This window comes from Callorhinus ursinus, unplaced genomic scaffold, assembly GCF_003265705.2.
Source record: "Callorhinus ursinus isolate GAN/ISIS: 27379988/994484 unplaced genomic scaffold, GSC_fseal_2.0 scaffold6, whole genome shotgun sequence".
NCBI lineage: Eukaryota > Metazoa > Chordata > Mammalia > Carnivora > Otariidae > Callorhinus > Callorhinus ursinus.
Genome location: NW_027397068.1, coordinates 77,447,779 through 77,461,103, shown reverse-complemented (window position 1 = coordinate 77,461,103; position 13,325 = coordinate 77,447,779). Strand labels below are relative to the sequence as shown.

General features: G+C 47.2%; 1 protein-coding gene and 1 non-coding gene across 3 annotated transcripts in view; both read left to right on the top strand.

Moving 5' to 3' along the window:
- Positions 1–13,325, top strand: part of PDE10A (phosphodiesterase 10A) — a 579,847-nt gene that overhangs the window by 242,063 nt on the left and 324,459 nt on the right. For both annotated transcript variants that reach the window (XM_073894211.1, XM_073894212.1), the window contains exon 2: positions 5,906–6,040. In XM_073894211.1, the coding sequence (XP_073750312.1) occupies positions 5,992–6,040 (49 nt within the window). In that variant the 5' untranslated portion in view covers positions 5,906–5,991. The remainder of the gene's footprint in view (positions 1–5,905; positions 6,041–13,325) is intronic.
- Positions 570–675, top strand: LOC112819639 (U6 spliceosomal RNA). The gene has a single exon (XR_003206904.1). It is a non-coding gene; the product is annotated as a U6 spliceosomal RNA (small nuclear RNA).

The following is a 13,325-nucleotide window of genomic DNA, read 5'->3' as shown; positions in this document are numbered from 1 at the left end:
GTAGGGGCACCTCAAAATCTGATCTGCTGACTCTTATGGTGTTCTTGCTCATCCAGAGCCTCATCCCTTCACAGTGTGTCTGAGTCCAGAGACTCCCTGGTTTAGTTTCTCCAAAGAATTAACCCTTTGTTTCTTCAGGGGGTGGGAGAAGGTATCTGGGCATCTAGAATCTCCATGTACAGGTTTTCAAACCAATCCCCCTTGTTTTAAATTGATATCCAAACTCTTCGAAATATGTCATCACAGCATCCATCTACAGACTGTGAAAAATTGACAAGAGGACCTAAAAATCTTGCTGGGCTCCCACTGGCTCGGCACTGAGAATGGCAAAGACATCGGCCAACGTAGAGAGAACTGTGTGAGAGTCAGGGTCAGAACCTTAAGGAGAGGCTTCACGGAGCATGCAGGCAGCAGACTAATGCTTAAATAATAACAGCACGTCTGGTGGGTCCAGGATAAGTAAATGAATGCCCCAGTTAGAAATTGAGAACACTTATTATAAGTGTGTTGTAAACAGTTTTATTTCCATATGCCTATGATAATGTGTTTTCTCCAAAGACTGTGTTTCAACCCTTGTTTTGGCAGGGTGTGTACTAAAGTTGCAACTATACAGAGGGGACTAACATGTCCCTGTGCAGGGATAACAAGTAAATCCATGCTATGTTTCACAATTTTAAAAGAATTAACTCAAAGCTGACCAAAAATCTAAATGTAAGAACTAAAACTATAAAGCTCCTAAGAGAAAATGTCAGAGGAAAACTTTATGACCTTGTATCTGCTGAGAATTTCTTAGGTATGACACCTAAAGCATGGGCAACAAAAGAAAGAAGAGATACGCTGGCCTTCATCAAAATCAAAAATGTGTGTGCATCAAAGGACACAATTAACAGAGTGAAAAGGCAACCCATGGAATGGGAGAGAATATTTGCAGATCATGTATCGGATAAGGGATCAATATCCAGTGTATATAAAGAACTCCTACAACTCAACAACAAAACACCAACAACCCAATTGAAAAATGGACAAAGGACTTGAATAGACGTCCCTCCAAAGAAGGCAGACACATGTGCAATGAACACGTGAAAGGAGGCTCAACAATAACTAAGCATTCGGGAAACGCAAAGCAAAACCACACTGAGATACCACTTCACACCCATTGGGATGGTTATCATTTTTTTAAGAGGAAGAAATAAAATAACCAGCCTTGTTGAGATGTGGAAAAATTAGAACACTGTGCTTTGCTGATGGGGATGTAAAGTGGTGCAGCAGTTGTGGAAAACAGAGTGGAAACTTAAACATGGAATTATCATTTGATCCAGCAATTCCACTTTGGGATATACACCCAAAAGACGTGAACACGGGAGTTGCAAGAGATAATCGCACACGCATGTTCACAGCAGCGTTATTCACAAAGCCAAAATGTGGGAGCAAGCCAAGGGTCCACTGACAGATGGAAAAACAAAGTGGGGTCTCTCCGTACAATGGAATACTATTCAGTCTTGCAAAGGAAGGAGATTCTGGCACATGGATGAACCCTGGACATTTTGTTAAGTGAAAGAAGCCAGTCACAGAAGGACAATGGAATGTTGCATGATTCCATTTATATGAAATTCCTGCAGTAGGCAAACTTGTAGAAACAAAGTAGAATGGTGGTTTCCACAGGCTGTGGGGAGGACATGCAGGGGTCAGTGTTTCATGGGCACAGAGGTTCAGTGTGAGAACATGAAAAGCGTTTTGGAGATGGATGGTGATGATGTCTGCACAATGAGGCCAATGTGCTTAATGCCATAGGAACAAACCCTTTAAAATGGTTGAAATGGCAAATGTTATGTTTTGTACATTTACCACAATTTAAAAAACATTTAAGTGAGGCATAGTCATGAAAAAGACTTTAGTTCACAGATACTCGTTTCACTCAGACATTCAAAACCATCTTGAGCGCCTGCTCTCTCTTACCTTCTTCAGGACAGAATCCTCTTGTCTTCCCCCATCTCTTTGTTTTTTCTAAATGCAAAGGAAAGCCACTCTTCCATCCTTCCCTGGGGCTTACCATTCTTAATCCTTCCAGCAGTCCCGTCACACTGTGGCCAGGCTCCGAGTCCTGAGTGGTCTTGCCCATGAACATGAGTCCCCTTCACCATCAGCTCCTGCCCCCAGTATTAAAGCTGGGCTGGCGCTCCACCAGCCTAAGGAGAACCTCCTCTGCATGCTCTCCGCGCAGGCCACCATCCAGGCTCCTCTGCTCTGCATCTCCCTGCAAATGTTGCCATGTTGTGTCCACTCCTCTCAGACGGGCTTGCCCCCACCCCATACAGCTGTTCTCACAGGTCACTAATGTGTTGGTCTCCAAACCCATTATCTCCTCTGAAACCTGCTTGTAACAAACCCTAGCGTTGCCTCCACCTTCCTTGTAAAAGGTCAGGTGCTCACTCTACCTCAGAGCCCAGATCCCTGGGAGTCCAGGGGGCTTGTGCCCCCACAGAAGCACCCTGTCCGCCTTGCCCTACAATATGCAAGAGCAGTTTCAGAGAATAAAAAAAGGAAGGAGCTGCTATATAAAGCAGTCCCTACTGTGAATTTCACAAACCAAATCATTTGTAAGTAATCTGTGAATTTCACAGTTGTGGAAAGTTACAACCCAGGCCCCAAAGGTCAGAAGGACTCCCTGATTCTTGGTGCCTATAGAACTCAGGCGGGGATGCAGGGCTCTTGTCTGGGCTTTCTGAGTCTGGATGACAGAAGGACTCAGTGGTCTTCCCGTGAGGCTTCTGTTCCCGTTATTTGTCCTCAGAGTGTGATGCTGCTCTGCGGTCCAGGCTCTAAGGAGGAGGACTTCCACAGTAAATGAGCCTGCATTTAACGTTACATTCGATCCCAGTCCCCGTGTACAGAGGAAAGGGAAACTACCTGCTCTGATAGAATAGAATACAGCTCGGAAAGAAAGCAATTTGCAGTAGTAACTGTGTGGAGCCCCAGTGGGAGATATGGATGGCCGGGAAATTAGGATGGAGGCCCACACCTTCCCAAACACAGTGCACAGCTGCCAAGAGGAAGGAGGTTCCCCACTGTTGAGGAGGATTTCATCATCCTCACGCTCTGGCGGGCAGGTTTATATTGCCATCTTTTCCCCTGGGCCTTGATTCATCCAGCTAGTCTCCTATGCTACCCAACTCCTCACACGCCGAGAGAGGCTTAGCGTGTGTTATGTGTGTGCGTGTGCACCTGTGTGTGAATATGCACCTGTGTGGGCACCCTGTGTGTGTGCGTGTGCACCTGTGTGTATGTGTGTGTGTGTGTGTGTCCTCTCTCCACCGCTCCTCCCTCCCCTGCTTCTCCCTTTCACATTTATGGAATCTATTACTTTCCTACAGGTTCCTTCTCCTTCAAGGAAACTTGGCCTTTTCAGTGGCCCAAGACAACATTCCTGGAATCTGCTGAATGGTAGATTGGGGGGGGGAGATGTCTAGATATGACATTGGCTCAAATTTAGATGATGCAGGCTCTGTTGTCTGGGTTTGAGTGCAGGGGCATAGTGTGGTTTCAGGATGAATGTTTTTAATCTTATTTAAAACTTTTAAATCCTAATTTTCATCTGTATAAAAATATGGTGGCTTATCTCAAAACCTTTAGTAATCTGTATGTCCCTAAACCTCGCCAGTTTTGAGTATGAATAAGGGCACAGTCCCGGAGACCACACGAGGGTCAGCGGCGCCCTGCACCATGGGCTCACCGAGGTGCCGCTCGGCTCCGCCCGTCCTCTCTCAGCTCCCCTGCCTGGGCTGCCAGCCTCCTCCACGAGGAACCACCACTCTCCAGCCATCCTGCTCTGCTCGGTGCTCACAGTTCTAGGTCAGACCGTGGTCAGAGCTCTGCGGGATGGGAAGAAAAACCCGTCCTGGAACTTCTTCTTGCCAAGTTGCTGCCTGGGGGAGTCACTGGAGCCCCCGAGTGACACCACTTGTGTTTACACACACACAACACACACACACATTCGTGGTGGGTTCACAACCGGCCATCGCTTTGTTTGCAGAACGATAACTGCCCCCCAGCTTTAGATGCTGGGCTGCCTCCAGCTAGTCACAGAGACTCCCATTTCATTAACGGGAGAGTTAACGGATTTCTCTCAAGGACCACAAAGATCCCTTTAGCGATTCAATTCCTGCCCCTGTTCTGACAACAGGCCTGTCAATGCCTGAACCCCAATACCTGGCCACCATTCAGGCTCCGTGGGTCAGAGTAGGGAGGTATTGCCCCCCCTCCACCTGCTCCGGCTTTCAGGGTGAGCCACACCTCCCACGGACCTTTAATTTACTTTATCTGCAGTGTTCATCGTTGATATTCAATCACTATCTAGTCCTCTTATTTTAGGAAGAAACTTGGGCTCTGTGTTTTGGACCCAGATGTTGTCAGAGCATCCTGTAGTCTGAAAGGAGCACGGGAGATCTGACTCACAGGACCGGCAGCCAGGGGCTGAGGAGCGGCAAGCCGGGGACGGCCCACACCCCGGGAGATCCCCCCACGGCAGCCAGGCTGGGCCGATTGACGGCGCTCCATCTGGCAGGCTCCAGGCAGATGGGGCTGCCTGAGTAGGAAATCGTCAGGTCCCTCCACCTAGAGCCGGCTTGACTCAGTCGTGAGGGGCAAGTGAGGCAGGTGGTCCCGCACTGGGTGTGGGGAGAGGACAGAAACTGAGACTCAGACACGAGGCATCTGACTCCTTTTGCTTTTGTATTTGGTTTTTTTTTTTTCCATTCAACTGTAATTGCTCAAAACGTGCCGGTGATGGTTTCATGGGTGTCTATATATGTCAGGATCTGTCCACGCGCTCTGGTTAGACTCGAACCGCTGATATGTTGATTGTACTTTGGCAAAGCTGTCTGAAAATACCTCATAATGAAAGGGAATTTCAATCCAAAATATTTATTACATATCAAAAGTCACCCTCCCACCAACAACGCATTCTGACATCTGACACAGGACTTACCATCGATTGTCATGGGACTGTTCACTTCAGACACTGGGACCTGATTTGGCTTCTGCTAGTCGTGCATGAAAGCTGCAGACAGCGACAGAAGCCCAGAAACACTAGCTCATAGCTGCACCCCCACAAATACACACGGGAGCCCCCTCCACCCCCCGCTCTCCATCCTGCTGTTCATGGCCCAGGGACAACTGGATTGAACGTTTAGAAGCCCCAGTGTTTGCCAAGGTTCTGGTCTCCTTTGCTTCGGGGGTCTTTGTCTTCCAGCCTGATCTTCCAGCCACTCTCTGTTTGGTCCTGAATCCCTGCTGTTGTCCCCTGGCTCCTCTGCCCTTGATTGAGTGGTCCCCAGCCTAATCACCCTCCTTAATGAGGGTAAACTTCCATGACCTTTGTGAAAAGGGACTGGCTAAGCCCCACATCTTCACTTACACATTTCTGAATTAAACCTCTGTCATCCCTGAAGACTTTTTCCCTCCTGGTCAGTACTATAAAACCTCAGCATGCTGTGGTTTCTCCCTCTGGGAACAAGATTGCTCTTGACTTATGGTAAATAACTGGGAAGATGCTCTCCGCTGTTCTGCTGTTCGGAGGAGATCAACAATGTTTGTGTGAATTCACATCCTGGGTGCCTCGGGGGCGGGACGGCTACCAGGAAGGTGTGATTTCCCAGAATCTGGTGCCAAGGGCACTCTTGATCTGCTCCTTCATAGTTTCACTGCCAGGCTGATCCCCTGAGGGTATGGATCTAGAAAAGTGGTTCTCAAACCTTGTGAACCATGATGGCATTTGCTTCAGCCCTGGTCAGACCATGCCTATCTCGCAAATGCCCTGTTACTGGAGACACAGGGGGAGCCCTGCTCCTGATTATAATGGTCCATTTTAGGGGTAGTCAACATTAATATATCCTATTGTGCCTTCCAGCCAGCTGCCGTCCCTTCACACTTAGCAGTGGGAGCAAAGGACCGGCTTTGCTGACTCTGAGAAGCAGTGCAGACTCCTGGGAGCAGATGAGCAATGACCCAGCAGAAGGCAGCGAGGAGTCCTGCAATGCAGCAGGTACGGAGGGGCCCCGCTGTGGCGCGCCAGCCCTCGGGGCTCTTCTCGCCCTTCCTCCGTACTCCCTCCTCCTCCAGAGTGGGGGTCTCCTGGGCAAAGTGCCCAAGAAAACTGTCCAGGACTGGGAAAGATATGGGGGTTCTCGATGTTAGAATAGTGTTTGGGAACAGCAGGCTTACTGAGTTTTCTAAAACACCTGCATGGCTTTTTTCTCTTTTATTTCTTTTTTTCTATTTTGAGGATTTTTTTTTACTTGCTTTTTAGTTCTTTTATTTTTTGAAGTTAAGTCAGGAGCCTTCTTGATTAATAGCGCTGCCAAATTAGTACTTTAATATTACAACAAAGAATAACATCCCTAATCACTATCAAGCACAGACATTTTCAATGCAAAAATCATTTACATTACCTTTATCTGATGGTTTTTATGGTGAAACAAAACATCCAGGAAAAAGTTCCTAATTTACTTGACATTTTTAATGAAATGGGCCTATTAGAACCTTGGGGGTTAAGTTCCTTCAATACAAAACAGATGTGCTTTTCTTTGTTTCTAATGCAGAGAAGGTGGTGGCTATCTTGAAAAGAGATAAGTTGGTGTATTTAGGCGTGTTTATAACACGGAACTTTGTAACTTCTTAGCTGTCTGGTTTTATATATTTATAAAACCAAAAGGACTTTGCATTGGCCCGTGGAGAGCTCCATTTCGCTGCAAGTGTGGCTCAAGGGGCGGTGTGCATTCATTCTTCTGTAAATATTCCGTGGCCCCTGTGGAAGCCAGAAAGTGTAGATGAGCTTCATTGTAAAGAACAAAGAAATGGGTGATAGTTGACAGGGGAGGTGGGGGTCAAGATAGTTTGTCTGTTTTTGTTTTTGAACCTGGGCCAGGACAGATTGGTAGAACCCTACCAGCAGCAAATGGTGACATCCTACAGCCAGGGGGAGATTTTCTCCTACCTGTGGGAGGGTCAAGAGCAAAATCAGCACCTTTCTGTTCAGACTTGATCATAGGAAGGGCTGCTCATCCCTCCTGTCCAGATGCCTTGAAGGGAGAAAGATCCTAGGAAGCTGCAGGCACACACACGTACACAATTCAATTCCAATGTCACACTTAATTCGGGTGTGGAAACCAGTACAAATGTCCTTACATTATTAGGTAGCCACATGTGGTGAGTGACTACTCATGGGAGAGCACAGAGGTAGATGATTGCCACCACCATGTTCTGCTGGGCAGCACCACTCCGCTTCCCAAAGGAAAAGGTATTTAATTTAAAGAAAGATTAGTGTGGGCCTGGAGGAGATATTTGTGGGAGAAGGGACTAGAGCAGACTGGCAAGAGATCGGACTAAAATCCTGAGTGAATTATAACAGAAATATGGTGAAAGCAAGATCACGCATTTGAAGAATTAGGAAACACTAAACCTAGGTCACCCATGAGCCTAGAAGAGGTGAGCATCAAACTGACTGCTACTAACCAGTATCTCATGTAAGAGTGAGAAAAAAGGAAAGAAAACAGTAAAAATACAGTAGAGGCGGCTCCAAGAATTCCATTTCAAAATTGTATTTGTGATTCAATTCTTTGCAGCCCTGAACAGGATTCCCTTGAAACCAAGACTGTTTGGTAATTTACTGAGGAGCTGTCCACCCCCACAGCGTCCTTGAACGAGGGCCTTATTAGCACCGCAAGGTGTGAATTCTGAGGCTGAGGGAAGCCTAGCTTCCTACACCATGGAAGACCTTTGAGTCCCAGTTCAGTGCTCTTGGGACCTCCATGAGCAGGGGGTGCTGACTAGGGCCTGAGCACCCGGAGACTTCGTCCTGAGCAGAGAGGAGGGGTCTGTGCCAACCCCACCTGGGAGCAGGACCAGGGCAGGGCTGGGGGAGCCGCTGAAGTAGCCTGAGTGGCATCAGGTCCAGGAACCCAAACATGGTGTTTGATCATGGTTACCATCAGCATCGCTTCAGCCACATTCAGGATCAAATAGGATTTTTCTGGACTTCCCCCAGGAATTCCCATAATTATAAGACTGCTGTTTCCAGGGGGATATATTTTCTGTGTTTTAAACAACTGGCTTTCAGATCACAACGTTTATGTGCTAGCATCCTTAGAGAGGATTACAGGGTTAACATTTTTCAAAGACTTAAGTAAATTCTAAATCACCTACTCTGATAGGGAGAGCCCTGGGGTTAAGTCTAAGAAGAATGTGTCATCTCATAAAAACTCTTGTGAAAAATCTGCTTTTCCTTGAATGAAACCATGTAAAACTGTTATTCACAAGTCTTTTTCTCCCTAAAGTCTAGATGGTAAATGAAGATAGGATTTTAACATCCCAAATGTTAGTTCCCAAAGGATTCTGTTATTAGATAACGATAATTAATTACCCTCCAAGATTTCCCTTTTTGTCTTGGTTGCCAAGAAGCTCCTAGCAAAATGTATTGATTTAATTGTAGTTTGAGGTTTTAATAGGGAGGAATGTTAACACTGTGGACGAAGAGAATCATTAGGAGGCAGGACGGGGGTTGGGACAATGATTTTCACTCTGGTTCCGATCCCTATATTTAGCTGAGTGGCATCAGAAACTGTATCAATCACCTTACATGACATCACACTGCGACCTTAACTACTTATTAGGACACTAATTTATTGACTTATAATGGCAATAAGCCCTGTCTAGCAGCCAGAATGTTCCCGCCTGGGACCCATGGAAAACTCTTTCCTGACAGTGAGACATCTAAGAAGCCAACCCCGTCATCAGAAGGTGGCTTAGGGAGTACAGAATGAAGGCAAAGGGAAATAACTGTCTAAAAGGTGTTTCATCCAGACCACAGTTAACATCACTGAGGTACTCTTGTTGCCTGGTTGAGAACATCTTTCTGGTGATAGAAATGCTTTTGCTTTCCAGACTCTATCTCTTCCCCTCTCTGCAGAGCCACACATTGCTAAAATGTGCTTTTCTGAAACCATTACTCCATGTCAGCCCCTCTCTGAATTTTCCTGGGATGTGTTTCCATCCCTGATATTATTAGGGTTCTGTACCAGGAACGTTTCCTTTACCTCCAAGTTCTTAGAGGGGCATGGCCCTGTTCGCTCTTCTTTCTCTCTCATCATCACCCGTGTTATTATAAGCAATCTCAGATTGAATCCAAATGAATGAGATCTGTAATCTTTATTTTTTTTTTAAAGATTTTATTTATTCATTCGACAGAGAGGGACAGCGAGAGAGGGAACACAAGCTGGGGGAGTGGGAGAGGGAGAAGCAGGCTTCCCGCTGAGCAGGGAGCCCGATGCGGGGCTCGATCCCAGGACCCTGGGATCACCACCTGAGCCGAAGGCAGACGCCCAACGACTGAGCCACCCAGGCGCCCCAGATTTGTAATCTTTAAATGAAGCCTTCATCATTCAGCAAATGACGGCTTTAGTTATTATATTAATAGTGCACAGGCAATTGTCATATTTTTAAAGTTAGGGAATCTTTTTAAAAAGTAGACACTATACCTTGCCTTTCCTCAAAATTATCTATATCCTAAATGATAATAGCCATCTTATATTTCAGATGATTTATGACCAGAAGCTGTATATGAATAGTTTTCCAGCTAAAGGTCCAGTTACTGTTGGTTATATTTGACATAACACAATTATGTTACATCAGATTATTTGAACAATCCCTTGAATTCATGGAATGTGTTATACCACCCCAAGAAGTATTTTTTTGAAGACCTACACTGCATTTGGTGCCATGCTAGTGCTATGGGGAACATAACAAAGTCTAAAACAGCATCCCTGGTTTAAAAGGTTTTGTCTTTGAAAGCTTTACAGGAAACCCTGAGTCTGTCCCCATGGGCACCATCTCGGGGTGGGGTAGTGCTGGGCACTGCAGACGCAGGGGATCCACCTGCCATGAGAAGGAGGTTTGCCCTTGAGATGCGGCCACCAGGACAGAGGAGTCTGCAGTAGAAAGGGGATGCCCTTTACAAGGAGAGGATTTAATAGGCAGAGATGGAATCAGGTTAATTTGGAGAGTGAGGAAACCGCGGACATACACCATAATCGTGTATTTGGCTATGAACTTCCTAGAACAGGGGATGGGGCTAATTGCCTGTATTTTTCTACAGTGTGCGTGTTCGTCTTCCTTGACCTAATGTATGGGATGGTCAAGCACACAATTAGCAAAGATATTCCTGTTTATCTGCTTGGTTTTGCACCTCTTTGTGTATGTATTTAATATCAGACTCTTCTCCTAGAGACTGAAAACAGGGGTAGTTCCTGTTCTGTGAAACCTGTTCACAAAACCTAATCAATGGGGGGTTTTTTTGCTGTTGATCAAATCACATTGATTTCTCTTCTCTCTTCAACAGTCAACACGATGGTGAATTTGCAGGTGTGATAGGGAGGACACAGACATCTCCAAGGGGTTTTAGTTGTGACAAATAGGGTACTGTGGGTAAACTCTGTGTGAACTCTTCTTGGAAAGGACCCCATTCAGAGAAAGGCAGGGTTTCAGGGAAGTTTCCATCCCTATTGTTTGTGCTGTCAGCTTTCCTTGAAGTTACCCTGGCCACACACACCCGCTCCCTTTTTGGACTGGGCGATGGTGGTGCTGGTTGGCTTACAAAGGGAGTGGGTGCCCCTGTCCTCCCCCCCTTTCCTGGCCACCATGCTACTCCCCCTTCCTCTGAAGGAGCAAAGCCGGTCCCTCCAAAGCTGTTCCCATTGTGTGTGTCTGTTCATTTGGCAGTGGGTGTTGCTCAAGGACTACAGCCAACAACACCCACGGTGTTTGCTGGCCCAGAGTCTGCGGACTTGAGTCCATTCCCAAACGTATACGGAATTTCTCTGTTAGGGACAACATATTGTGTGTGACACTGCTGCAGCTGAGTTTACTCCCTCCTTGGTGCGCGCATGTGAGAGTATGTTTGGGTGTAAGAGAAAGTGCTAGAAGCTGTGTTTTCCATGACTTGACTACTCCTGTAGCTGATGGCTCCATCCATTCTGGATGATCTGATTTTGTGGCATGAGAAATTACCTCCTCACTGCAGTGGGACTAGCCACCAACACTCCTTCTTAGAGAATCTCAAGGGATTTGAAAACAAGGAGACATGGACTAGATGGGCCCCAGTCGGCGTCTAGCCCCCACGCCATCCCCTGGCCATGCACGAGGGTCGGGGAGAGGGCACCAGAGGGAGTGAGGGGCAGCTGCTGGAAGGAGGGATGGTCAGGAGGTGCAGAAGAGGACATGGGAGGTCCTGTGGAAGGTCAAATCCCTTTTTATTGCTTTCAGCCTAAGCCCGAGATTCACAGAGCAAAGAGCGAGGTACAGCATGATCTTTGGAGTAACAGTAAATTGGATGGTTTCAGAGCGTTCAAATGTGTGGTATTCCATATCTGTGTTCCCAAAAGAGCATCAGATCAACATCTGTGTTGCTTTAATTTTTTTGTCCTGCTCGCCATGCCTGCCATGCCCGCATGAAGCCAACAGTTGCATCAGCCCCACGTCCCAACTGCAGAAACCCATCAGGTGTAAGACAAGGTGAAAAGCTTGAGTTACACTGTTACACTCCGGGAGGGGTTACAGTTCTGTCTGATTAGAAATAGTACCCTATTTGCAAGTTTGCAAACAACCCAAGAACCTGGCCTTTCCAGCACAACACAATCTTCCTTTCTCCTGAGTGAGTTGGTGTTTTGTGTGTAAGTGAAGCATGGGCACTTTACTTCTAAAAGACTCCCCCGAATTTGTCTGAAGTATCTCAGGTTGCGTGGCCACGTTGAAGAGCAGTGGGCTTCCCAGCGTTTAGGGGTTACTGAAGATTATTGCAGGGGGTTATCATCAACCTGCTTGCTTTCGGTGTCTGACCTTTCCCAGAGCGAGTCCCGGGCCTGGGAGTTAGATCTTGTGGAGTGAGAATATCAGAGTCCCTGTGTTCACGGGTTTCTAGTGCAGATTAGATAAAGAGAGAGCACGTCGTTGTAGCGGGCCGGAGACGCAGGGCTCCTTCCCCGGGTGACGTGGAGGCTGCAGCTATCCTGAGGGGGAGAGGGTGGCTGCCAGCTCGTTTCCCAGTGCATGACTGACGGCCGCTGTGTCTTGTTTCGCTCTTCGCTCCTTTAGATTTTGTAATACTTGTCAGCTTAGCACATTCACAAGTGTGCTTCCTGCTGCCACTCTCCCACGGCGAATTAGTGGATCTTAACAGTCCATCTCTTGATGCTCAAGTAGATTTCTGAAATGTTCCTGGAAATGTCCCCCTTCTTTGCCCGGCTTGTGTGTGTGTGCGTCCCCTAGGAAGGCAGTGTTGTTCCACGTAAGCGTGTGGTTCCTAGTCGTCCAGGCTGTGGAGGGATGCTGCCAGCCCACGTGCCAGAGATTAGAATCAATCCCTTCGGGTCAGCTGTGAGGTCCTTACTCAGGCAAAAAGCCTATTGACGTCAGCACCTGGGGAACATGGTCTGGCTTTCTTGTAAGTGACACGTGGTCCCTGTCACAAGGAAATGGGGAAAGGGCAGGGTGTTCATGGAAAATCGCATTTTAAAAATGTACCTGTTTCTGCTTTGCATGGTTTTCCTTTGAACTTAATTGCACACGGATCTTATCCCAAAGCTGACTCTGTCTTGGGGCATGTTCTGAATTCACCCAACACTGACCCTGAGGTGGCTCCACCCATCAGGGGCTCAAATATTGTTTGCCACTTGAGAGAAAGTATACATATACTCCTAACACAGCTGATCTGACCCAGTCTGCCTCCCGGCCATATCCTGCAGCCCTCCCCCTTGCACCTGAGCTACAGAACCCAGGGCCAGACAGCTCAAGGGTCCCCTGCACGGCATCTTTATGGCACGTCAGGACCCTCCGCTTGCAGAATCTCTCTCCCGTAGTTTCTCTGGCAGTCATTCTTCAAGACCCACCTCCAGTCCATGAAATCTTCCCAAAGCCCACTCCACACACACACACACACACACACACACACACACACACACACACGTACGTGCGCACAGGTGCACACACTTGTGCACACACACGCACGTGCACACACATGAACCGACGTGCACACACACACTCAAGTACACACACACACACACACACGCAGGAAGAGTAGATCATTCTCTCCTCCTGACAACAAGATACTTTCTTCTTAATCTCTTGGTATTCTGCAACTATTTATGTCTCCCCCCTTCTCCAGACCGTGACTTTCGTGATGGCAGAAACTATCTTATTTACTTCTGTATCCCCACTACCAAGCACAGTGTCAGAACGTGCTAGAAATTCAACAAAGCAGTTTTTGGAGAATCAAAGAA